Raw genomic sequence first — 26,845 nt, forward strand, 5'->3', positions numbered from 1 at the left:
TAAATCCATCGTTTTGCTCTTTTCCGAGATGGCCGACGTTACGGTTTTCTACGAAGCCAGTGCTTACTTAGCTCACTAACAGCGCTGCTGTCGGTGGCCAGTGGCTGCGGCAGGATGTTCAGTGTGGTGTGTTTTCAAGCCTCACTCACTCATCCTCTCATTCCCAAACATTCAGCATCCGTGCACACTCCTCACTTCCGGGTTTTTCAAAAGATTGGAGATTTCCAGTGGGGGTCTCAGGTTATCATCCCAATGGTAACAGATCTAAAAACACAGATGGAAAACAGGTCAGTTTTGAGATCACAGATAGCCAGGAGAGCCAATGCCTCTGATTCCCACAATTAAGTGCTCATAAACCCGAAATGAATCTGTTAACTTTTCGAGGATTATTTTTCTTGTTTTCCTATGCGCCAACTGCCTTTTCTCATTTGTACCTACATTAGAGGGTGGCAGGGACACTAAGATAAATCTCAAAATAGCCAGTTTTACTGAGCTCTTTGGAGTAAGATGATGAGCATGTGAGAGGAAAATAAATTAAAACTACATTTGAAAGCAGGGGTCAGACAACCCTTGACTGTGGCTATCTTCTGCAGAGCCACACAATGTCTAAAAGCACTGCAGTAAAAAAAAAAAAAAGTAAAGAGCAGGAGGAAGGGAATAGAAAGTAGAAAAGAGAATTCTGGCAAAATGCCATTACCGGTAACTTTATTAGGACCCAAAAATCATTTGGGGACTTCACTAAATTCTAGTTACATAAGTTCTGTTCTTCATCACCATGAGTAATCAAACATTTCGCTCAAGGAAAGATTGAGGGTGCCCGACCCTTCCACTAGTACAAGCCTTTGTTCCTCAGGCTTATATGGGAAAGGGTACAAAACAAAGTACCAAGAGAAAGGCAGCCCTTGTTAGAACAGTCTGAAGAAACTGTGCCTCCTCCCTGAGAAAGAAAGAAAGGGCAGTGGAGACAAGCTCTTACCAAGCTTGGTTCTTCAGTTTCCTCAGTTCTTTTGTTGCCCATGTAGCAAGGGTTTTTGCTTTGTTAGTCTTCGATCTCCGTCCTTCCGTTAACAGTTCATGGATCATTGGCCTAGCTTCTACTAATTTCAGTACATCCTTCCCAAATGCTGTACACAAGTCCCTGTGCAAAATAAACACACCTGAGAATGAGCTCCCAGCCTCATCCCGCTATCCTGTTTTCAGCCAGTGCTAAGATAGTTTGGGTCTCTTAGAATTCACCTACTTTTTAAAGCTGGAAGAAATTTTAGGGATAAGTTCAGCACCTTCCCTAAACAGATGCAAAAACTGAGGTCTAAAGAGTCAGGATGACTTACTCTGAGTTCCACAACTAATTCATGGTTCTTTCTTCTAATGATGCCTCAAACTTTCCGTAGAGCCTAAACATAGGCAATCTGTTGACCAACCTCAATATAGGAGGGACACAGATCTGATGCTGCGTCTATACCTCTGAGAACTCCACAGAGTTCAGCGAAGAGAAATTAGAAATTTGGAGGGTCTGGAATGAGACTAGAGCTAAGGTCTGCAATGAATGATCATCTGTGAGAACTCTAAACAGGACACCTTGGGTTCTATTAAAGAAATATCTGTATCAAAGAAGGGGGTAATTACCATCCAGGCTACCCTCAAAGTTCTTTACCACAGGGCTTCTCACTTTCCAAGAGAAATTCTATTCAGCTGTTGGAAATAGGATTTAACCTACCCTATCAGTCCAGCAGCACAAGCTACTACTCCGTCTGTATGATCCTCATCTCCAGCAATGTGGTCAATGAAAGACAGAATAAATTCTACTCTGGGTTGTACCAGCATGACATCCGCTATAATAGAAAGAGAAGGTCTGATGAAGCTGTCCCACCTTTGGCAGGACCACCCATTTCAAAATTTCCAAATACACTACCCACCCCCCCCATGAGGCAGGTGTTTCAGGCTGGAGAATTAGTTGCTTATAGTTATACTGAACTATTCTTCCTCAAATTAAGAGGTCATTCTTTACACCAACAGAAGAGGCAGATATTCATTCCTCTTATTACAAGCAGAAATCATAAAGAAGGAACGGAACCCTCCCTCTAAGCCCATGATAGCAAAAGAGGTAAAAGACAAATATTTCCCCAATCAGTAAGAGAAACATCAGGTGAAAGAGAAAATGGTTTCCCAATCCTTTACTTCAACTGCACTGGAGGTGTGTTACGTGTGGTGTGTGTGTGCTCAACAACTGCCACTCAGGGTTGGTGCAGATCATGACCAGCACCAACAGCCTTGCTGGATCCCATCCCTTCCGATGCTCAAGAAAGGGGAGACAAGCGGGGGGCGGGGGGGAGCGAAATAGGAAAGCCTGTATCTTCTTCCAAAGCTACTCTCTCTTCATGAGGGTACTGTTCCTTCTCCGCTTCCTTTAAGCAATAGGTGCTAGTTCACAAGCTACAGAACCGAAGACACAGCCCATTTGGCTACATGAACTCTGGACTAAGTCCATTGGGTTTTATACTCAACGGTGCACATTCTCCTGGTCTCCCTTCAATCCCTGGACAATTCCGGTATAGGCCTCCAAGCAGCCTTCTCTTAGCTCATTCAGATAATCCACCATGTCATAGTCTGACTGTAAGAGACAAACAGAATCTCCATCATACCAAGAGCCTTTAGCTGTATGACTGTCAGAAGTCCCACTCATCCAATCAGGGCTGGACTGAAAAGACGGCTTGAAGCTTACCTTGTCCACCTGGGCTTGGGAGGCCTGCTGAAGAGTATTCAAGACAACCTCGAGATATTTTTTAAACTCTCCACCGATAGCAAGAGCAATATCACCAAACACTGACAGAATCTGTGGCTTCACAGACCTGTGGACATTTTCATTCTGACCAGGGGAAAAAAAAAAAGAGAGAAGAGCAAATTAATAAAAGCCAAAATATTCTGTCCAAACGTTAAAGAAACATTATTTATAATAAACAGTTACTAATACGCTTTGTACAGACCTTAAGGGCATACACAAAAATTAAGTCTCTCTGGACACATGCACTTTACTGGCCTCCCTGCCCCCCGTTTCATGTACTGAGCACGCGTTCCTTTAATTAACTTTACAACCTTACTTTATAGAATCATCTTGTGAAAATGAACAATTCCCTTCTTCATGAGCCTACAGCCAACATTCTGGCAACTGATAGCTCCCTCTCACTTAATTTTAAGCATCTTTTCAAATTTCTTCAAATACTCGTAAATTAGACCGTGTGTGCAGACACTCACCCCCAGGTTCTCCAGCAGGAGCTGCATCACCTCATCACAGAACGGTAAGATGTTGGACTGCAGAGCACGGCATAAATCTCCCACTAAGCCCACAGCTGCCAAACAAACCTGCAATGAATCAAGAAAATGATCTTCCAAACAGAAGAGGCCACCTACAGGGTAAGGTGTTATTTTTATTTAGCCGCTGGTCCTTTATCACTTGAGCCTAGAGTTGAAGAAGAAAACATCCTCCCTCTCTCAGATTAGTTTGGTTTTGGTTTTGTTTTGTTTTTTTAAAGTAAGCTGCATGCACAGTGTGGAACCCAATGCAGGGCTTGAACTTACAACCCTGAGATCAAGACTCAGACGCTTAACTGACTGAGCCACCCAGGAGCCCTGAGATTAGTTCGTTAACAACAATCCGTACGGCAAGAAAAGAGCTAATGCTCTCCAAGATATCATTAACAAAGGACGGAAATGACAATAATCACCAGGAATAATGGTGGCAAGAGCATGGTGGTTAAAAAAAAAGAGAGAGAGAGAAGGAAAAAGCCCTGCTCTCAGGGTGCTATGCTGGGGCATCTCCTATCCTGGTTTTTTCACCGACTACTTCTAGTTCCACACCTGCAGACAATACAGAGACTACCTGGACTTTGTACCATGAGGTAGTTATCAGGGATAAATGAGAATACAAATGTATTCTTTTGAAAAGCAAAGATTACCTGGTATTCAGCATAATTTTTCAATCCAATGCCCAGGAAGGGTTTAAAGGCCTCCATGTACTTTAGGAATTCACCACCCAACACTGTAGAGAAACAAACTGTTAGCACCACAGGATATCACAGAAGTGAGCGAAAATAACCACGCCAGCTCTGCCAAAATGTCTTCACTCCAATCAACAGGTTGGGTGGAGTGTGAGTTAATTACTGATTCTATCACAAAAACAATAAGGTTGTCTCAGACAAGCCAACTCCTTAAGTGCTGGAAGGGCCTAACTCTTATGCCCTGAAGATAATGCCAAATCTCCACAGAGTGGGATTTCACTTTGGCTAAAACAAACCAACAAACCAATGGGTTTTTTTCAAGGGTTAATTTTGATTGGATGAGCTAATGATACTGCCTCTTGGCCACCTCTTCATCTGATTATAACATGTCTTCTCTGGTGGCCAGCTTTAAAACAGGGTCCATCCCTGGGCAAGTCCGTCAAGGACTTATTTTACAAGCTAGCCAGGGAAAGCAGACTGGGCTTCTTTCTGAATTAGCCACTCCAGGGGCCAAAGTGAACCTCCTGACGCTAGAAATAGGTCTGGTCCTCAGGAATGGTCCTTAAGTAGCAGACTTGGTCAGCGTATACACCATACAGGCGGCCAACCCCGAAGAAGCACTCCAGGTTTCTTAAGTGCTCTTTAATGCACTTTTAATGGCCCTTCAAAGAGCCTTAAGCAGACATGGCTTCCTCAAAGCAATTTTGTATAGTCTGACATATAACAACCAGAAAACCAATTAATTCCTAGAACTCTCAATGTTTCCCTCCATCCTATTCTGAGCACCACAATGTGTCAACCTAGAGTCCAAAGCATTACAACCCAAACTAGGAGGTACCAAGTGCCAGGAAAGAAAATGGAAACCTTTGTTTCCTCGCTCCTCAGAAGGAGCCAAACATCAAGAGAGTAGACTTTCAGGGGAAAAAAGGAACCTGCTGATCTCAGCTGCTGCTGGCTCCCCATTCATTTCAAGGAGAGTGGCAAGGCACTTATGCACAAATTTACACTTACACTCAATCCAACTTTGCACTCAAGTCATGCCCCAATAAATGAGAAGACAGGACTATGCTTTCTGTGGTCAAAAATTCCCCGTGGCTATTGAAACTCTTGCATCCTAAAGACATTCCCTGCCCAATTTTGGCTCACTGACCTTCCACCAGTGTGCTAACTGCCATTAGGGCATCCTCTTGCACTCCCCCAGACCCAGCTGTGCTTTGGAACATCCTTAACAGGGAGGCCATGACCACATCAGAGATCTGCAAAGCATCTTGATGTTGCACTTTTCGGAGAACGTTCTGTGAAATGAAAAAGAGTTCAGGATCTGTTGATTCCAAACCCACCGATCAGAACACTATATATACCTTTTTAAAAAATCAACTGAACCCCGTGGCTTTTTTTGGAAAGTCCAAATACACTTTTTGGGCTCAAAAGCTTTGACAGTGTAAATCATCTGCAACAAAACATACATTTTAATATCCCTTCTATTTCCCAACTCAGCACAAACACGAGATGATCTTCCACGGTACACAAAGTCAGAAGCAATCCTTCCAATGATATCTTATTTACTGATGATGGTCAAGAAATAGTTGTTTTTTTTTTTTTAATTTTTAAATATTTTTTTTTTAAGATTTTATTTATTTGACAGAGAAAGAGACAGCCAGAGAGGGAACATAAGCAGGGGAGTGGGAGAGGGAGAAGCAGGCCTCCCACCGAGCAGGAAGCCTGATGCGGGGATCAATCCCAGAACCCTGGGATCATGACCTGAGCCAAAGGCAGACACCTAACGAATGAGCCACCCAGGCGCCCCAAGAAATGGTTCTGATAAAATAAAGCCAACCTGAACTCTCCTAATTCAATATTCCTCAAACCTCCCTCTTACGCTTTAATTTGTTTCAACTAATGTTACCAGATCATTCCTGTATTTGTCTGATGACTAAGGAAAGACCTTAACAGTCAAGATTTTAAAAAGAGCAGACAGGCTTTTTTAAGTTTGGCTAAGAATGAGAACGGAGTTCACAGGGAACATGACCTAGTTAGCATCACTCAATACTAAAACCTAGTACCCACCTAAGCCTTAGACAAGTTCTAGGGTTTTCTTGATTTTTGGTAAAATAAGGAATAGCACCTCAGTCACTTCAGGAGTCCAGTCATGAATGAGGAGTGATTTTAATCTTCCCAGTCTCCCCTCAAAAAAGTCTACTCTGAACAAGTGGTACAATAAATGATTTGAATTATAATAAAGCTTCCAATAGGAACCGTTGTTTCACAAGATGATGGTAGAAACTCAAGGCTGTATTTTTAGCCGAGTGAACCACAGCTGGGAACCAAATCTGACTGGGCTACATTTGGACAACCCAATAAAAACCAAAGACTAGAAGCTGCCAGCACAAAATCGCTGTACAGCTGGGAGGACTACCACCAACCAAATAGTTTCCTTCCCTATTCTGTGCAAAAGACAAATTCTTTTTACGGAGAGAGAAGAAAGGAAAATCGAAAATCACTCTCCCAATCAACCACAGACGAAAGCCTTTCGAGAAGAGTTTCTGATCAGCATCAGAACTGGTAAGTAATAAAGCGCCATTGTACCTGAAGAGTTGCGCAGAGCAAAGACTGAAGGTCATTGAACTGGATCCTATCGGATGTGCTCTGGATATGTGACTGCAAGGAAAAGAACACCATCATATTCTGAATAAACACCTTCTAAAAGAGCTCTACACTCCCTCAATGCTTCTGTTTTTTGCTGGGTTTGCCAGGACCATTAAATAATCTTTACTGATGCTAATGCAAGAAATAAACAAAAAACTTACCTCAATATATATTTTGATACATGTATAAGTAAACTGAAATGAGCAATGCAAATTTTAAATGGCAACAGTTTTTGTGTAAGCATTCTACCTTTCTGAGAAAAACACACTTCCACGTAAACGTGACCACCACCTAGAGAGAACATGGCGCCGTCCGGCCGCGCCAGCCCGGCCTCACCTCCATCTGGAGCACCTGCTGCAGTCGTTCCATGATAACCAGAGTAGTTTTCTGAACCGCGGGGTAACAATCCTTGGCACTATTTTTCACAATTTCCATCAGAGATTCATATGCAGAACTCCTCAGGTTGTTCTGGTGTCCATCAGGTCTGTAAGGAACACACAACAGCAATCTGAAAGTCTTACCCGAGAAAGAAGAGAGTTGTTACCACGTAGACCACGGAAAATAAGGAATCCAGAAATCGATATGGTTGTGAACATGGTTTGAGTTTGGCAACACAATACAACCAGGAACCAAAGTTTCAACTGCTGAGCCAATGGCTATGTTCGTTATATGGGTCTCCAGACCTGGTTACACTTTAGAATGGCTCTTACAGAAATGGGCTAAAATTATAGGGAAAAAACTAGTTTAAAATGCTGAAGGACCCATGTGTACAACTGACAAGGTCACCTACAGAGCTAAGAGGAAGATAGCTCAATTTTCTTCACTTGTCCGTGAGAGATGGTTATTATACCTACTCTTGGTCAGAGAAGCAGAGATGGAACTAGTTAAGCATGGAAGAGTTTATGCCTAGCCTCCTTCCTCATGGTTTCTTTTGAGCACGGCTTTCGGTATAGCTCACATAAAACCAAAATAATTAAAGGTTGTCCCAACTTATAACCGGCTGAAACTACATTTCAGGGGCGCCTGGCTGACTCAGTCAGTAGAGCATGTGACTCCTGATCTCGGGGTTGAGTTCGAGCCTCACACTGGGTGTAGAGATGACTTTAAAAAAAAACCTTAAAAAATTTTCAAAAACTCATCTATTAAACAATTGTATTTTATGCCAAGTTCTTCATCTATTATCAGAAATAGTGATTAATGACCAGGCATGGCAACTAAATTCATGATGAGAGCTACTATTTATTTCCCTTACAGGATAATCAAATATTCCTGTTAACTGTAGATATTGCAAAATGAAGGTACCTCTCCAGATCAATTCTTTTTTTTTTTTTAAGAGAGAGGGAGCGGGGGGTGCCTGGGTGGCTGAGTCGGTTGAGCATCTGCCTTCCACTCAGGTCGTGATCCTGGGGTCCTGGGATCGAGCCCTGCACTGGGCTCCTTGCTCAGCAGGGAGCCTGCTTCTCCCTCTCCTCCCCCCTCCTCTTTCTCTCTATCTCTCAAATAAACGAATAAAATTTTAAAAGAGAGAGGGGAGTGGAGGGGAGAGAGAAATCGAAGCAGGCTCCACACTCAACGCATAGTCCCATGCAGGGCTCAATCCCACAACCAAGATCATGACCTGAGCCGAAATCAAGAGTTGGACCCTCAACCACTCAACCAACTGAGCCACCCAGGTGCCCCAGATCAATCCCTCTTTATATGAGACTATCTTCTAACTTGACTTGTAACCTGAACATTCTAAGGTAGACATAGCATGTATTTTCTTCTCTCTGTTTTTATTTAGAAGTAATCTCTAAGCCCAATGTGGGGCTTCAACTCAGAACCCCAAGATCAAGAGTTGCATGCTCTAACAACTGAGCTGCCAAGTGCCCCTTTCTCTTACTTAAATCATCTACTATACGATTCTTTTAATGTTTCCTGTTACTATGTTCCTATGATTAGGCTAGATGCCCCTCATCCAGGGCAAAAGGAGTTGGATGCAAAGACACCACCCATTTCTGTGTAGTATCAGTCACCTGTCTGTGGTCTCCAGGAGCTTCTGAACTATGAGTTCAAAAGAAGAAGATAAGCAATAGGTAGCTGGTTCTTCCTGATCATCAGCCACATCTGCAGCTTCATAAGCAGCTTCAGCCAGACTGGAGAAAGCCTTAAGTCCAGACAGAGTTAATATTAGTCCTGAAAAGAACCCTACCCCAGGATAACCTCATTTTTCCTTAACATACCATGGGCAGTGTTCCTTTCCAATTGATCTAAGAATAAATCAATGCTAGTGAATCCTCAACTTTTTTTGTCAAGGTCATCTCAGACAATCTCTTTACAGACATCCTTAAAATCAAAATATTTATTTATATTGTTTGTCCCACCCCAAACTCTCTCAGCAGCAGAGTACTTTTTATCTACCACAAACACCTCCCACTACTTCTTTTTCCACTTACAAAAAGGCTTTTAGCCCCACTCCTTCCTATCTGAACTTCCTCCCCCATACCCCCAAAGGGCCCTAATGAACTACCTTCAGCAGCCTGTACTGACTCAGCACTTGGGCCGCCTACCTTCCTTCTCTTTTGCCCTCTTCTCAGCAATGGTACTTTTTGTAGCAGGAACTCTCTACCTTAATCAAAATTTCTTGTCCCCAAGCAACTGAGAGAGAAAACCAGGTCCAGATAGTTTTCCCACTGGGTTAGCATGACTATTCTAAATGGTTTGGGAACCAGTTACCATGAGTCAACAGCTCCCACTGGCTCATGCAATTGGCATCCCCCACATTTTAATTGAAGAAATTAGGAAGGAGATGCTATTCAAAAAAGGCCTTCCAATGAGGGAGACCCATTTCTCTCCCACACCTCCTACCTCCTTGCGAATGGCTCAGCGCCGCTCCGGATCTCAGTAGGAAGAAAGCCTTACCCAGCACACATTGGAAGCCACTCTGGGCTCAGCACTGAGGCCCTCGATCAGACACTGCAGCAGGGGAGTCAAGTAGACATCATTGATGGCAGCTTCAGGGAGCAGTTCACAAATTCGGCCCACAGTCCATGCAGTTGTATCTCGAACAACTACACTGGGGTCTTTCATTAGTTCTATTAGGGTGGGCATAGCCTGCAAATACAGCAGTTATTAGCAGAGCAAAACAAAGATTAAAATTCATGTTGATGAAGAGAAAATACTGATGGCTGGGATTTTTTTTCAAGTTTTATTTAAATAATCTCTACACCCAACGTGGGGCTTGAACTCATGATCCCTAGAACAAGAGTCGCACACCCTCCCAACTGAGCCAGCCAGGTGCCCCCTGATGGTTGGGTTTTAACCCACAGCGTCAAGACAGTTTGTCATTTTATAAAAGACACATCTGTCACCTATCCATCAGTATAATAAAATTAAAGTGAAAAGTGAAATAGTCCTCTCTTCAACAAATCCCAGCATAGAGTGTTATTAAAAGTCTAGTATGAATGCTTCCACTAGTCTTTTACTGAATCACTCAGGTGATGCATCTAGATGCAGCTGTGACGGCATCTGGCTACATTCTGAAAGGCTGAGTTCCATGTGCGCTAAACTCAATTACAATGGAGCCTTGTATCACTTATAATAGTAAAATAAACACAGTATTTCCACAAGACTTTTCATTACAATAGATACTATTTTGTCCTAAAGACAGAATCATCACATCACTAAAAAATCATAGGAAGGTTTGTGATACAGCAGGAAGTGAAAAAACAAGTTCTAAGACTACTGCCCAGTAAGAACTCCATCCTGTTCCACCTACATACATGCACACAGAAGAATGCCACACAAATAAATACTAAGAGTTAAGAATGTTTATCCCTGGGCAGTGGGATTCAAGGGGACTTCTTTTTAGCCTTTTCTGCATTTTTCCAAGTCATGACTTTTGTTTAAAAAAAAAGGTCAAGAAATACGTTTTATCCTTCCTTCACTGACAGCAAACAACAATCCAGAATAACCTTTTTGGATGACTATGTACAGTTTTGTTTTTAAAATACGGGCACACTTTCAAGGAAAAAGTTCAAACAATAAATATCCCACTTTTCACCCCAAAACTCCCTCAGCTTCACCTGGATAACTAGTGGTTTGAGCTGATTGGGCTCTGGTCCTTCCAAGATACAGCCAAAAGCCATTACTGCCGCATCCCGGTACCGCCAGTCAGGGTTCTTGATGTGTTCTTTAATGAAGGGCAGGACGTGTGGGACGATGTCATCTTCACAGCAGGTGGCCAGGAGCATGAGGCACACGCCTGCTGCTTTGCAGGGGTTCCAGTCATCGTCGTCGTCATTCTCGTCCTGACCACAGAGTGTAGCACTAATTAAGTTTTTGTTCAAGAATCACTTTAACTCAAAAAAACCAAAAAACCAAAAAAACAAAAAAAACCCACCCAGAATTACTAACTCAAAAGGTCTTCTGACTACTCCCAAATGTCACTGGAACTTAAGTTTGGGAGATGTAAATAAAATATAAAACCTTTTTAATTTTTTTCCACAAAGATTCATCACACATAGCCTTTGTTAAATAAGATGCAGATAGAGGGAAGTCCTACTTAGTGGAGGGTGGCCCATACAATGAGATGGGCCACCCTCCACTACACTCAACAAGGATGAAACTCGAACAGACACAGAGCAAAAAGCAAAACAAGAGTATATGCTGTATGATTCTGGTTATATGAAGTCCAAAACCAATCAAAATTCATCTCTGGCAGTAAAGGGAGACAATGAATGACTAGGAAGAAGGCATGAAGTGGCTTCTGGTGTGGTACTAATTATAGTTTGATGAGATGTTAAACAAACAAAATTAAGATTCCATTCAGATCTCCCCTGAAAGTAGAATTCAAGATTTATCTTCCTTATTGTGACTATTCATACCACACAGTAATTTAAGGTAAGCTACCTTACACAGCTTCAGAACATTACATACCTAAAGAATGATTTGTTCCCAAATGTGAGAAGCACAACAAAAATATAAAAGCGAAGACACTAAGGTCAAAAGACACAAAAAAGTAACTGTAAAACTGAACAAAGAGATGAAAATTTGAGAGAACACCCAGTCCATTTCAAACCAAATACATCTCTACTTATCTTCTGAGACTGGTATATTGAAAGAGTCATGTACTTTCCTAAACACAAATGACATTCCTGTGTACAGGAAAATTCTGCAATGCTCAAAGTCACAGCAATGTTTCCTTAGAGCACTGCCGGCCCTCTGGGAATACTTCACATGCATCAGAGGAGAGGAGGGACAGAAAGAATCTTTCCAAACACCATACCAAGGAAAACCGTGATGCCTAAACTCAAAAGGGAACAATGACAACCAACGTATACTTATAAAAGAATTTCTAGGGCACCTGGGTGGCTCAGTAGGTTAAGCATCTGCCTTCAGCTCAGGTCATGATCCCAGGATCCTGGGATTGAGCCCCGCATCAGACTCCCTGCTCTGCGGGAAGCCTGCTTCTCCCTCTGCCTCCCTCTCTCTCTCTGTCTCTCATGAATAAAGAAATTTTTTTTTTTTTAAGATTTTATTTATTTGACAGAGAGAGAGAGATTGAGAGCAGGAATACAAGCAGGGGGAGTGGGAGAGGGAGAAGCAGGCCTCTTAGCAGGAGGCCCGATGCGGGGCTCAACCCCAGGACCCTGGGATCATGACCTGAGCTGAAGGCAGATGCTTGACCGACTGAGCCACCCAGGCGCCTCGAAAATTTAAAAAAAAAAAAAAAAAAGAATTTCTATATTTACCCATTAAACCCACATCTTCATGAAGTCTTGCTACTTCTACTTAGTCCTGAATCTTATTGGTATTAATGATCATGAATGATCAAATTAATTTTGTGTTTTTTTTCTTTTAAAGATTTTATTGAGTTATTTGACACAGAGAGAGCAGGAGAGCACAGGCAGGGAGAGCAGCAGAGGGAGAGGGAGAAGCAGGCTCCCCGCTAAGCAAGGAGCTGGATGTGGGACTCAATCCCAGGACCCTGGGATCATGACCTGAGCTGAAGGCAGACGCTTAACGACTGAACCACCCAGGTGCCCCTAAATTTTTTTTTTTTAAAGAGAGAGAGAAAAACAGAGTGTGTGGGGGGGGGGGGGGTGCAGAGGGAGAGGGAAAGGGAGAATCTCAAGCAGGCTCCAAACCAAACATGGAGCCCGACGTGGGGCTTAAGGATCTCACCACCCTGAGATCATGACCTGAGCCAAAATCAAGAGTAGGGACACTCAATGGACTGAGCCACCCAGGTGACCCCAGAATAATTCTTACCCAACCTTATCAGCATTTTACTTCATTATTTTTAAGATTTTTTATTTATTTGACAGAGAGAGAGAGAAAGAGAGCACAAGTGGGGAGGGGGGAGTGGGAGAAGCAGGTTCCCCGCCAAGCAGGGAGCCCTATGTGGGGCTTGATCCCATGACCCTGGAACCATGACCTGAACTGAAGGCAGATGCCCAACCAACTGAGCGCCACCCAGGCGCCCTTCATCAGCATTTTAAATGTATATACATACTGTGAACTCATGAAAATAATTCAAATATTAGCAGATATTCGAGTGGCCCAAGATTAGCACATCCCTTTTGCCAACCTTTCTTTACTGCAACTTTAATAGCGTGTGTCTCTTGCATTACTACGGACAAAGGAAAGCACTCAGGAATCTGTATGTGTAGCCTGTGCACGATCGAGGCTGAAATGTTCAACTCTCCTTCACAAACAACTCAGAGCCTAGAGGATCTTAGAGATCCAGTTCGGCTGTTCCGATCACCTATAACCGAACAGCAACCAACTAAAGAGTTGCCAAGTTCCTTCATGGAAACTGTTGCACAGTAAACTAATCCTCAACAATGTCTCACAGCTTAACCTGCTCGATTTGCAAGGTAACTCACCTGTTTAGTTAGCGTCTGTGTGAGGATTGGAACCAGGTACTGTAGTGCTCCCTTGGCATAAAACTTGCTGGTGTGCTCAGGGGGTCGTCCTTGTTCTGCTGCCTGAGGAGAAACATAAAAGCAAATTCTGGACAGCAGCAAACAGGCTGATACTAGAGGCATACAATGAGAGCTGCCCAGGGGTTTGAACAGAAATACACAGAGCAAATGTACCATCACTGTGATCTTTTGGAGGTGCTCATTTCTTTGGTCTACTTCAATGGGATTCTTTTAGGCCATACATATAATCTACCTTAAAAGACCAAGGCAACCTTAAGAACTACCTTTCTTTTTCATAAGCTCAATTCGTATTAACAAGCTGCCATCTAACTAACCTTTGGATCAAGAGGTGTACTAAGTTTACGTAATGATGCCAAAAATAAAATCGTGTTTCTTAAAGTACGCAAGACAGTTTAAGGCTGGAAACAAAGCTTGAGTTCAGAGATTTCAAGTGCAGAACTAGCCCCTTTGTCTCTATCAAATTTCTTCACCAGAGTTAGGAAGCTGTCAGTTATGCATCCCATGCTTTCATTAGGACTTCCAAAAGGAAGTAATTCAGCATTGGACGTCACCTTGTTAAACTGTGACTGCCTGCTGCCCCCTTGTGTTCATGGTACTAATATCAACATTTATAATAAATCACGTCTGGGTGATCGGTAAAGCATGAAATGCCTCATTACGGGTCTGTCTCCCTCCTGAGGGGCTCTGGCTAGTAGAGAAAGCAAAATCTCTACAAATGGAGATGCCCTCTAAGCCCAGTCAGAATAAAGCTTTCCCAGAGGAGACTAATGCCCACAAAGGAGCTTTGTCAGAGAAACAACTCTCTCACCGCACAGACTCTCCCAGGCTCACCTCGGAGGCCTCAATGGCCAAGTCCATTTCCTCATCACACACATTGGACCAGAATTCTATCCCTTGTAGGGCCACCTCATCAATGTCACTTTTCATTGCTTCAATTGTGATCTTAAGAGGGGGAAAAAAAAAGACATCCCAGACCGTAAGTAAGTGCTGGTTCAAGTTAGACCCCCCCCCACTTCTAACCACAAATATTCAAGTGTCAAAAAATGTAGATTTATGAAAGCTGGGTCTGAAATGAAAGGTAGAAATAGGAAAAGAACTTTTAAAATATATTCTTTCCCAGTACAAAGACAGTACAAGTCTTCTTGGCACATTATCGATGGCTTAAACATAATACTCAGACTCAAGGAATTTCCTTGATTTCATAATATTAAGTAAAAAAATTACAGAAGTGACAAAACAGCAAGAATGGTAAGTTTTGCAACTAGCTATGCTCCCATACGTAAAACAGAAATACTTACAGCAAAAAGAGCGGGACCCATATACGTCTCCATGTACTGATAATACAAGGACATTATCTTTACCAGATTCTGTAAGGCAGCCACTCGTACCTTTTACAAAGAAAAGATTAGTTTGCTATTTAGTTTAACAATGTAGTCTGACAAAGGTTAAGTCACATAAATGAGTCAGTAATCTAAAGGGGTCAACTGAGGTACATTTGGGTAATGTCAATATTTCCCCCAAATCAATCTCTTCCCTTAATTTTTTTCACCATCCTTATTTATTTTTCCTCTCCTTTTTTTTTTTTTTTTTCCTTTAAAGGTGCCTGTGGAACCTACAGAGGCCTAAACTCAGGAATGCCACTCAGACTGGATGTTACTCCCACCTGTTTCAAGGGTCACAGTTTAGGTTACAGCAATATCAAAGCAGTTTCAATGGCTACAATGAAAAGCAGTCACTTGTATAACTTAGAGCAATTAAGTAGCAAGGGTGATCAAAAACCATTTCTTCCTTAAACCTTTTAAGAGGATGGCAACTTCCATTATGTTAACTTTCCAAATACTGTTTTTTCCTCTTTTATTAAGAACGGTAGTAGCCAAACCTTATTTCTGAAGTTACCCGATTCCCAACATTTCAAACCACTATGCTGGAGATGGCATTTCCCAGGAAAGATGGAAGACAGATTTCTCATCGGAGCTCACACTCACCCTTGTATCCGGACACTGTGTGGCTTCACAGACCACCTGCATAATAAAGTGCCTTTCGGACTGTAGGAAGAACAGAGATCAAGAGAATAAGACTACCAACCATATATATGGAGATTGTTAGACTATCTCTTCAGGGAAAACCTTGCACTCCCCTCAGGGACCCCATAACCCTGAAGCAATCAAGCAGCTTTCCCCCGACACAGTAATGGCACCATGAAGGCTATCAAGAGCTTGCCCCCAGTGTCTGCTGTATGACCTGCCCTCTAAAGAGCTCCCTCATCTTTTAATCCCCAAAATGACCACTAACAAGACTCCAAAGAGGAAGTAAATAGGAAAATGTAGGTCACAGGGATTTAAATAAAAATGGTAAACAAACAAAAAACCTACATTAGGAAAACCCATTTCTTTATATTTAAATTTACTTCAAAGACAAATTTGTTGGGCGCCTGGGTGGCTCAGTTGGTTAAGCGACTGCTTTCGGCTCAGGTCATGATCCTGGAGTCCCGGGATCGAGTCCCACGTCGGGCTCCCTGTTCATCAGGGAGTCTGCCTCTCTCTCTGACCCTCCCCCCTCTCATGCTCTCTCTCTCTATCTCATTCTCTCTCTCAAATAAATAAAATCTTTAAAAAAAAAAAAAAAGAAAAAAAGAAAAGAAAAATTTGTTTTCTGGGAGGTGGCAAATCCCCCATCAAATGCGGGAAGATACAGGAGAACAGAGCAATGTAGTTATTTGCTACTATCCTAAGTCTTCTGAAATCTAAAAGGAAAAAGTCTGTTTTCTAAGCAATTAGAATTGCAATTTGCTTTGACTTCTTAGACCTCCCTACTTTGTCCACAGTGAGACCAAGAAATGGCAAAAAGCACAGCTCAAGTGTCAACAAACAAATACACAAAAATACTTGCAGATCATATAATCCAGTGATTCCGCTTCTGAGTATAGATCTAAAAGAACTGAAAGCGGGCCTCAAAGACCTACTTGTACACCTATGTTCATAGCAGCATTATTCACAATAGTTAGAAGATGAAAGGAAGCAACCCCAAAGTCCACAGACAGAAAAATGGATAAATAAAATGTGGTCTATACATACAACAAAATATTATACAGCCTGAAAAAGGCTACACAGGCTACAACATGTATGAACCCAAGACATTATGCTAAATGAAATAAGCGAGTCATAAAAGACAAATCAAATACTGTATGATTGATTCCACTTAAATAAGGTATCTGGTATAATCAAAAGCATAGAAACAGAAAGTAAAAAAAGCAGTTGCCACTGGGAAGGGGAAAATGGGGAGTTGTTCAATGCACAGAGTTTCAGTTTTGCAAAATGAAAAAGTTCTGGTGACTGGCTGCAAAACAACATGACTGTAACTTAACACTATTGAACTGTACACTTAAAAAAGCTTAAAATGGTAAATTTTACGTTATTGTGTATTTTTACACAACTTAAATAATAGGGGGAAATATTTCCAGGCAAGATAAACTTTGTTTACACATTCATTTTCAAAAGCACCTTCCAAGGAGTTATGAACTAGCCCAACTTACATAATTTTTTTAAATTTAAACTCTATGCCCAACAAGGGGCTCAACTTCAAGACCCCGAGGATCAAGAATCAGATGCGCCACCGACTGAGCCAGCCAGCCGCCAGTTTAGTTTTTTTAAAGTAAGCTCTACAACTTTGTGTTTTTTAAGATTTTATTTGAGAGAGAGAACGTGTGGGTGCACGAGTGGGGAGAGGGACAGAGGGAGAGAATCTCCAGTACACTCACTGCTAAGCACGGAGCCAGCCGTGGGGCTCGATCTCAGGACCCTGAGATCATGACCTGAGCGGAAACCAAGAGTCAGAGGCTCAAATGACTGAGCCACCCAGTCGGGTGCCCCAACTTCCATGTTTTTTAAAATCCCAGAGCATACCCACACTTTGCTCTATAAAAGGAGAAACCTAAGCTTAGAAACACTTCAGATCACATTTTCCCCAAAAGCCTCCCAAAAGCAAACACACCTACTCCATGGCCATTTCTCACACAACACAAATCTTAACTAGAATGGAAATGAGTGCACCTAAACAAGATGGTACTTTCTAGACCACAAACTTAAAAAAAACTTTTCATTTAACTCTTACTTCTTACCTTCTGAACCTACTACACCTTTTTGTCAAAAGAGACTCACCTCTTTGTCAAAGTTTGCTTTGGTGAACTCCAGTGAGTTCAGGAGTGCATTTGTAGCCGCCAGCTTCACATTATTACTGGGCTCTTCTTTCCTCATCCCCTGGATTATGGCAGTCAGAATCTCATTGGATTTATCCTGTAGCTGCTCTGGGTCCTGAAACAAGCAGAGAAGTGCAGTGAGTAAAATAATGAGCTCATGACTAATCAGCAGTCCTTTTAACTGTGAAATCCACTCGAGTGAGTATCATGACTTTCTCTGATCTTTTTCCACACATTTCCATTTAGGGACAAACCACCTGCAAAATATCCCGGGACCTACTAGTCCAAAATTGAACCGAAACAAGTTAAATTCATCAACTTCATCTGATTTCTTAGCATGACGACTCTGGGCATGAGGTAATGCTGGCTTTTTCTTCCCCCTTCTGTGCAAAGGGAAATGGCAGTCTGGTGTTTTTTCCAGGCCACCTGTATCAACTGAAGTAAAGCTTCTGAGGGCCAAGGATCAATGCCTCGGCACAACATCTAGGTAGTCTAAGTCCAGGTCAAGTGTGGACTTCCTTGCTTCATCAAAAGTCTGTATATGGAAACAGAAACCAAGGGTGGTAACCTCAGCAGCAGCCACAGCCCCAGGAGGGCTGCATTTCACACACTACTGTGTCTGGTGGCTAAGCCAACTGCTGCAAGGGTTGGCAAAGGGTTTCTGTGCACGAGTAAATGAAAGTAACACAGCATCCTGAGGTACACTGAGGATCGTGAGAAAGGGATCCAGATCAGGGATGCTCCACAACAGAGCATATCCTCTTTTAAAAGTCTAGAATCTATACCTCTCCAAGCCTACAGATTTCTACTCTGAGCTTTGGATCCTCAACTCTCTTTACTTTAGGGCATGATTAGCAATGTGAGGATAAGTTAGCTATCCAAATATGGAAGTCTAGATTAAATAAAGCAGTCCTACTTGCAAAACACTCTGTAGTAGCTTAGTTTTCTCCATCAGGTAAGAACAATCCTAATACTACGCATGTCACAACTAGAGGGAATCAGAGCTATGTTAAGTTAGATACAGAGGGCAGTACTTACTATATCTTGGCAAATGTAACCGATAGCTTCCAATGTCGACTCTTTCATGTGCTCTGTGCTGTTGGGGTTTGTGACATTGGCCACCAGCTGAGGAATGAGTTCTGGCCACTGGTTCACTGGGATCTCTGCACAAGCAATACCAGCCACACACTGTGAGGCAGAACTAGGCCGGTAAGTTTCTGTGCCCAAAGTCTGCAAAACCTGTGCGCACACACACACACACACACACAAAACAAGACGAAAGATATCAATTTCTAATACTATTTGAACACATTTTGCCTACCACCACACCTCTTACATCACTCTGAATTTTCTGCAACACACAAAAGTAGAAAAAGGCATATACAGAATAGTCAGCTGTCAAAACAAAAACAAAACAACCAGCCTCACTACCAACACCAGCACAATCAACATTGTTCCAGAGCCTAGAAAACGAAACCAATTACTCCCTACTTCCAAAAGGACTCCTCCAAAGCCAGACATCTCACGTCAATGTTCAATGCAAGGTAAGAAAGTGAGAGTCAGAAGGATGACAATGTTAGAAGGCAAAGGAGAGGACAAAATTCACCTTCTAGGCTCCTTGTTAAAGGTACAATGGAAGGATGCTCACAGCCTTGTTTTATGGACAGAAAGTGTGGAACTTTAGAATGAGGCTAACTCTGGGCATTCAAATGGGTCTGATTCACAGTAGATCGTGGTCTAGCCTAATCCAAGGAAGAGATCTTCCAACTCATGAAATGTGGAACAAGCCTCCTTCCCTATGGTCAATGACAATTTAACCCCTGGGGTGACTTTCATAAAAGGCCCTGGTCAGGGAACATCACTAGATGCAGATACAAAGTTAATGACGTTACCAACACCTAAGAATGAATCTTTACTTAACTTCCAATCTGGAAGGATTTGTTCTGTTTACCCAAGAATCAGAGAACTCTTCTCTCCACCATCAACAGATACCAAGAACTAGTTAGATATGCCAATTAAAATGAGATTTGCTTATCGTTAAACAGGTCTTGTTTGAAATGATAATCGTACAAGGATTTATGTAAAAGGTAAAGGCACAGGTACAGATAAAGGATGAAGTCACAATTGACCTAAGGTTAATTATTACCATGATCAGCTAATTCAGTCAATGAACTCACTAAGAATCACCAGTCCACTCAAAAGGCAAATAGTTAACTGTTCCTGGCATGAACACAGGACAAAGCGTAGCTGCCAGATATTCAGGCCAGCTCTGCTGACTGGGTCAGGTCACTTAGTATCCTGCTTTGTGGCTAATAATAATGAACTCCCCATCTTTCCCCCATACTGTAGATCATCATCCCTGCCCGCCCCCACTGCCAAAGCTCTGCCCAGTAACAAACTGTTCTGATTCTAAATGAAGGTTTTGCTCTCTAGGGCTACCCACAGCTAGAATGGACTTTAAGAAAAACTGTATGTCAAAGACACGGAGCCGAGAGGCAGGGATAAGATGACCGGCCTAAAACAGCAGGAGCTTGGGGCACCTGGGTGGCTCAGCCGTTAAGCGTCTGCCTTCGGTTCAGGTCATAGTCCCAGGGTCCTGGGATCAAGCCCTGCATCAGGCTTCCTGCTCGGCGGGAAGCCTGCTTCTCCCTCTCCCTCTCCCCCTGCTTGTGTTCCCTCTCTTGCTGTCTCTGTCAAATAAAAAAAAAATAATAAAAAAATAAAACAGCAGGAGCTGAACAGGTATTAACCCAAGTCTGATGAAGAGTTCCAGTTCAGGGTGCCTTTACACTATACTACACCATCTCCTGGTACAGATGTGGAGAGCACCGACTCCCACTGTACCTTTATCTTTCTTCCTTTAAATGGCTTCTGGAAGACCCCTAGTTAAATACTATTTGAGGTGATTTAGAGACCACAAAGGTACAACTCTTAAGTACAGGAAGATTGTTTTTGTTTTGTTTTTTTAACCTAGGGGGTAACCCTAATGATAATAGTCAATTATCAGAAAGAAGAGGAATAAAGGAGTGACCCTCTACTGTGTCCAAGACCCACATTTCAAAAAAGAAATACCCATCAACACTGAGAAAGTATTCATTACCAGAGGTGCTATGAAAAGGGGGAAAAGGCCATGATTAACATTCTTTCATGCAGAAGAGTTCAACAACACATATACAAAGTCTTATCCAAATTTTACAAAGTGTTAAGACTGATATGCCAAAAAGAGTCAATCACAGTTCCAATCATTTCTCATCTCATTTACTATCGCATGATTCGAGCAAGATGAGAAACTGAATGGGCACTACAAGCACCAAGATTTCCAGTGATTGATGGAATAAACTTCAATTGTACGAAATTACTGAAAGAAAGATTAAAATGTTATTACATAAGCAGACCCAATGTGGACAGAAATAGCTCTACATATTCCAAAGAAGATTCAAAATAAGTTGGCTTTCATAACCTAGTTCCCACAGTCAGGAGTACTTTCATGAAAGACTAGAAAGAGAAGGGGTATATAACTTGAAAGAGATGTTGTTGCCCTTAAGGCGCACAAATTTACCTAACGCTGAGACCTCAAACCAGGAAACAGCAAGTATGATGACATGTGCAAGTACGCATTTAGGAACCCCCCCACCAATTTTCCCTCAAATACCAAGGACTAATTGCTTGACTTACCATTTTCTGTGCCTCATCCACATAAAACAAACCACTAAAGAAGCTCATTAACTGGGGGGGTGGGGAGACACCTGTCCATATATTCTGAGTATCTTTTGCTGCGGCTAGAATTACGGATTTTAACTCAACAACAAAGTCGTAAGACCTCCATGATGCAGAGCAAGGGACATTTAATTTTCCGCAAAACTCATCAGTCCACTCTTTAAACGCCCTGATTAAGAGCCAGATGTTTCTAAACAAAGTTTTTCATAATTTGCTAAATAGATAAAAGCACCATTAACTTCATATTCTTATTTCACAAACTCTTTGGGCTTAAAAGCCCCAAGAGATTATTTAGTTCCCCTTTGAACTCCACATAGTGCCAAGCCTAAACCACCAAAGAGTGAAAATTATCTACAACACAAGTTCAACAAGAGCAGGGACTGGATGACTATGAAAAAAATCACTTAGAAAGACAGGAATATCTAAAAAATATTCCTGAGCCTCACTCCAACAAAACAGAATCTCTGGAGGGAACCTGGGAATATATTATTGTTAGCGAATTCCCTAAGTGATTCTCAGAGTTCAAGTTTGGGAACCAACAATTTGTATACTATGCCAATTCACCACAGATTCTACAAATTCTGGCATCCAGTTAAAGTTCCCTAAACTGCTACAGTTTACCTTAGGTTTCTGAAGCATTCATTAATGGGAAATGACAGCACAGTACAGAAAAGCTAAGATGAGAAAGAAAATTTAAATCAAATACAATTTTTATCTTCAAGTGAAGCTTAAGTCTCAGAAACCTATTACACTGTCAGCTCTATCCCATGTAAATGACAAAAACACTGACCAAGATGTCTCTTGTAGGGGGTCCAGGAGGAGAGGATGGGGTGGGTGGGTGGACGATGAGGTTTCTTATTCCCAGAGGCTAACATGACCAAAAGGAGATAAAGTTACTTACATAATTCTTGACTTCCCGTCGAGCATTAGCATCAATTGCAAGCCACCTCTGCTGATATTGTGCCTTGATATCTGGATCTTTAGATGTCAAAGAGTTCTTGATTTGTAGACCAGCTGCGACTCTGGCAACCTGACTGTTTCCTGGATTTGCCAGCACTCTGGACAGTTCCACAAGGAACGTGGGCTATTAAGAGAAGAGGCATTTGTGAATGAAAAGTATCTCTTGGGAATTTTACCAACTGAGGATAGCTTACGGAGCACCAAAACATTGGGGGAAACCTAAGTTTTTTAGAACGTATCATAACATCTCGGAATATGCTACAATACCTACTTCAAAACTCCTATAAAAATGTTACATGGTACACAAATAAGTTACCCTCTTCTCATGCATCCTCAGCATTTATTTAACAAGGAGGTACAGATTTTCCTATCAACATCATTCTTAGTGCTCAAATCTTCGCATTAGATCTCCCAGAAATAAAGGAAGTTTGACAATCTAGTAGTCAGAGGATTCTTCTATTTAACAATGCCTGACAATAAATATTTGTTAAATGAATATGTGAAGACAGGGTAGAACGTAAAATTGTTTCCCTAAATTTAAAATATCTTAGTCCAAAAAGAATAATATTCAGGGCGGCTTTTAATCTCATGCAGGCAGGTAATCTTGCATTACAGAGGTAAATACTTACAAACCTGAAACAGATTTAGGAGGCTAGTCCTCTGTTTTAACTTTACGTGTTCAATGAGAGAAGAACAATGAAAAAAGACTTAGTTATAAATTTGATTATATTTAGAAACACGGAAAAAGTGAAAAGATAAAAATGCCAAGGCAAATTTGCCAAGAAAAAAGATTTTACATTTAACAGTCAACGGTTAACACACTAAAGGCTCCTACACATTTTGGACTTGAGCTGTCCACTGAACATAGTGCATTTCTGAAAACCTTACTCAACCTTTCATAATGCACAGGTCCCCAAAACTACTCCCTGTTTAAAAATTTTAAGATACACTCCTCTTCCCTGCAGAAGGCGCTGTCCAAATGGAAGTTAACAGGAAAAATCAAAAGCAGAAAACAAGTCCTGCAATCACAGCAGAAGATAAATCTTAAAAGTTTTATTAATTATGTACCACTAAGGAATGTTAGGAATGTCAGAAAAATAAAATGTTAAGAATAGGATAAAAGGCTTCTTGTAAATGAGCAGAGGCAGAAACAGGAAGATACCCCACATGGAAGTATTATTGGTCTATACTAGCAGAAAAGAAATCCTTTCTATGGAAAGTTAAGAATTAAAAGTAGTAAAAGCTAGCACATAAGAGCACAATAAAAGCCACTTAAGGCAGTTTGTATAAAATAAGCCTTGTCACTTTTTTGCTTGTATTTCGCCTGGATTACAAAGGAACATGTTGGGTTACAATGTTATTTAGGCTTATTACCTATTACCTTTAAAAGATGTCAAGTATCATCCACCCTTCCATCTGTTCCCCATCCCCCGCAATAAGAGGGACATCAAAGAGAAACGTTACTGGCACACAGGCTGTTTCAACCAATCCATCCCACATTTTTATACAGAATCCAGTCTAGTGGACTTCTCCTCATTTTTTCTGTACACCTTAAATATGAAAATATGAAAACGAGGAACTTTCCTCTGTGATTTCATCTGGGAACAGGCCCGATCAAGGATGAAGCCTCAGCCTGTTGTATGAGTACAAATTCAGTCTCTACCCATCGAAGTAAAAACAAAACAAAGCCAAAAAACCCCAACCAACCCCCACCAAAAAATAAATAACCCATAGATGAATACCCAGGCAGTAAAGGGAGAAATATTGCCGGGAGTGGGTTAGGAGGTATTCGGGTGCCAGGCCTGGCCATGAGCACAGTACCAAGGGGCATAGGAAAGGGTAGACTCTGGGAAGTAGGTGGAGAGAGTAACAGGGGCCACGGGACAGGAAGGAGAAGCCGGCCCCGGTCAGAGCAGGGCGGGCAGCTGGGCTCAGAGCTTCCACATGGCCCCTAGGCCCGGCTCCCCCACCCCCACCCTTGCTGAACACGCAGCGCCGCGCAACCTAACTTCCCTTCCCTCCCTCTTTCTCCCTCCCGCTGCACCGCCGCCCTCAGGCCGCGCGGCGATTGGGCGGCAGTCACCCCGGCGCGCCGCGCCATTGGCCAGCTGCCGGGGCCCGGGGCGGGACACACCCACCGGCTTCCCGATGGCGGGGTTAGGTTGGACCGGGGTGGGGGAGGAGGGGGACGGGATGGGGCGGGGTGGGTTCCCGAGGCCTGGGCCTCCGGGAGGGCGGGAAGGCCCGCACGCAGGGATGGGTGGACGGCGGGATGGGGGACGGCGGGGTGGCACGCACCAGGTTTTCCACGGCCGCACGCTCCAAGAACTTCTGCGCCGCTTCCAGTTCCAGCCGATCTGGGGAGAAGGAAAGTGGGAAGGGGACAGGGTCAGAAGGGCCAGGGTTTCCCCTCCCCCCACCCGGTCACCTCACCCCGACCCCCGGCCCCCGCGTCCTACCGGGAGACACGGTCTTCTCGAGGATGGTGATCAGCTCCATGGCGGAGGTGGTGGCGGGGACTCCTCCTAAGACGACGGTCCGGCTTCTTGGGAGGCGGCTCTAACTGGGGATGGGGGTTGGGGGTCGGGTGGGAAGGGAGGGTGGGGTGGGGGGCGGGGGTCACCACAAGCCCATTCACCGGCTCCCTCTTGGTAGTCGCCCCGGCTCCCTTTCCTTCCTCTTTTCCTAGCTTCCTCCCTCCCTCCTAATTTGTTGCTGGCGGCGGCAGCAGCTGCTCCTCTGGCGGCGGGGGAGGGACCCCGGGGGTAGCTCAGAGCGCGGCTGGTGCTCGGGTGGCGGAGGGAGAAAGAAGGAAGGGAGGCGGTAAGTGAACGGCGGCTCGCAGGGAGGGAGAGAGAGGGAGGGAGGAAGGCGGAGGGATATTCGGGCCGGACCTCTCCGCGGCGGCACCGCGCTCCATGTCGATTGGCTGCCGCCGTGGCCACGCGGAATCCCCAATTGGCCAGGCGGTCAGCGTTGAAGGGCCGCCCTGCGCCCATTCGCTCGCTAGTTTCAAGGCCCGGGTTGGCTGGGCGGGCAGCGGAATGAGGCGCGCGGATTGGTCGGAGGGAGGGAGATTGGGGTGGGGCAGGCGGGAGCCGGCCGCTGATTGGGTTGGCCTGGTAAAGGCCTTGAGCACAGACCGGCTGAGCGCTGGGAGGAGGGTGGGCCAAAGGCGAGACTCCGGGCCCGTGTGATTGGCTGGGACAGTAGACGTTGATAGGATAGGGCGCCCAGAAGAACTGGGGAGAGGAGTTCGGGGTCGGGGCCGCGGAAAGGCGGGAGGCGCCCGCGGCTTCTGGAGCCTGGCGCGGGGCACGATGGGACGCCCCCGGGAAGGGGCGGAGCCGTGTTCGGGCTGCGGTTGGGAGAGCGCCGTCACTCTAAGGGGCGTGTTGAGGAGGGTTTCGCGGGCCCTAGCGGGGGAGGGGGGACCGTTAAAGCCTTGCACCGCGCCCACAGGAAGCTGCTTTCATGGCCAGGCCTACTTGGTACCAGGCTCTCAGCTGGGAAGGACCTTGAAGACCATGCGGTTCAACTTCCAATTTGCAGGTGTGGAAACTGAAGCCCAAAGGGGGTATGCAGCTTGTCCAAGATTACACAGCCGGTTAGTGGCCTGCCCGGGACTGGCCTTAAGCTCCCCTGACTGCCCTTGGCCTTACACGCAGTTTCCCCCTTCAAGGAGGTGAATGTTAATGCAGTTTTGAGGCCTAACTAAGGAGGGGTGGGCATTTGGATGCCCCCATCCATCGCTACCAGCTATTTGAAGGAATAGAAATGTTTTCAGCCTGCGAAGGTACCCCTATATAGGCACACTCGTGAGCCAGGAGGAATGGGTTTGCAGGCATAAAGGATTGTAGCTCTCTCAGCCTTTTTAAGCTCAAATCCTGCAAGAAATTAATGAAAGCCTTTCTGTAGCAAAATGCACATAAAGAAAATGTGCATACATTGATTTCCTCTGAGACTGATACATGGGCTCCTGGCGAAGAATTTCCTAAATCACTACATTTTCACCATATTGACTTAGAGTTAATTGGATGTAGCTAGTTTATAGAGTTCTTTACCATATAGCCTGAGCTTTGCAGATTACCCTACTCTAGCCATACTGGGAAAACCTAGGAGGGACTCTGTCCTTGCTCAGAGGTTCTACCCAAGAATTAGGAAAGGTTGGCTAGCTACCCTCAATCCTTAAAAGAGGAAGAGGTCGGGCGCCTGGGTGGCTCAGTTGGTTGAGCAACTGCCTTCGGCTCAGGTCATGATCCCGGAGTCCCGGGATCGAGTCCCACATCGGGCTCCCTGCTCGGCGGGAGGCCTGCTTCTCCCTCTCCCACTCCCCCTACTTGTGTTCCCTCTCTCGCTGTGTCTCTCTCTGTCAAATAAATAAATAAAAAATCTTTAAAAAA

General features: G+C 43.7%; 1 protein-coding gene across 1 annotated transcript; it reads right to left on the reverse strand.

Moving 5' to 3' along the window:
- KPNB1 (karyopherin subunit beta 1) lies at nucleotides 1–25,264 on the reverse strand. Its single transcript, XM_045889034.3, has 22 exons — nucleotides 24,902–25,264; nucleotides 24,741–24,799; nucleotides 22,384–22,566; nucleotides 18,804–19,004; nucleotides 17,728–17,880; nucleotides 15,556–15,615; nucleotides 14,869–14,958; nucleotides 14,402–14,512; nucleotides 13,511–13,612; nucleotides 10,706–10,930; nucleotides 9,543–9,734; nucleotides 8,657–8,787; nucleotides 6,978–7,125; nucleotides 6,582–6,653; nucleotides 5,146–5,290; nucleotides 3,954–4,036; nucleotides 3,253–3,360; nucleotides 2,723–2,866; nucleotides 2,506–2,611; nucleotides 1,718–1,832; nucleotides 977–1,138; nucleotides 1–264 (listed from the first exon to the last, which is right to left on the reverse strand). Coding segments are annotated over exons 1-22 (2,631 nt in total). The 5' UTR covers nucleotides 24,942–25,264; the 3' UTR covers nucleotides 1–263.
- Between the last annotated feature and the right edge of the window lie 1,581 nt (nucleotides 25,265–26,845).

Source organism: Mirounga angustirostris, unplaced genomic scaffold, assembly GCF_029215605.1.
Source record: "Mirounga angustirostris isolate CCGP_5_RB_7025 unplaced genomic scaffold, mMirAng1.0.hap1 SCAF_17, whole genome shotgun sequence".
NCBI classification, from domain to species: Eukaryota; Metazoa; Chordata; class Mammalia; order Carnivora; family Phocidae; genus Mirounga; species Mirounga angustirostris.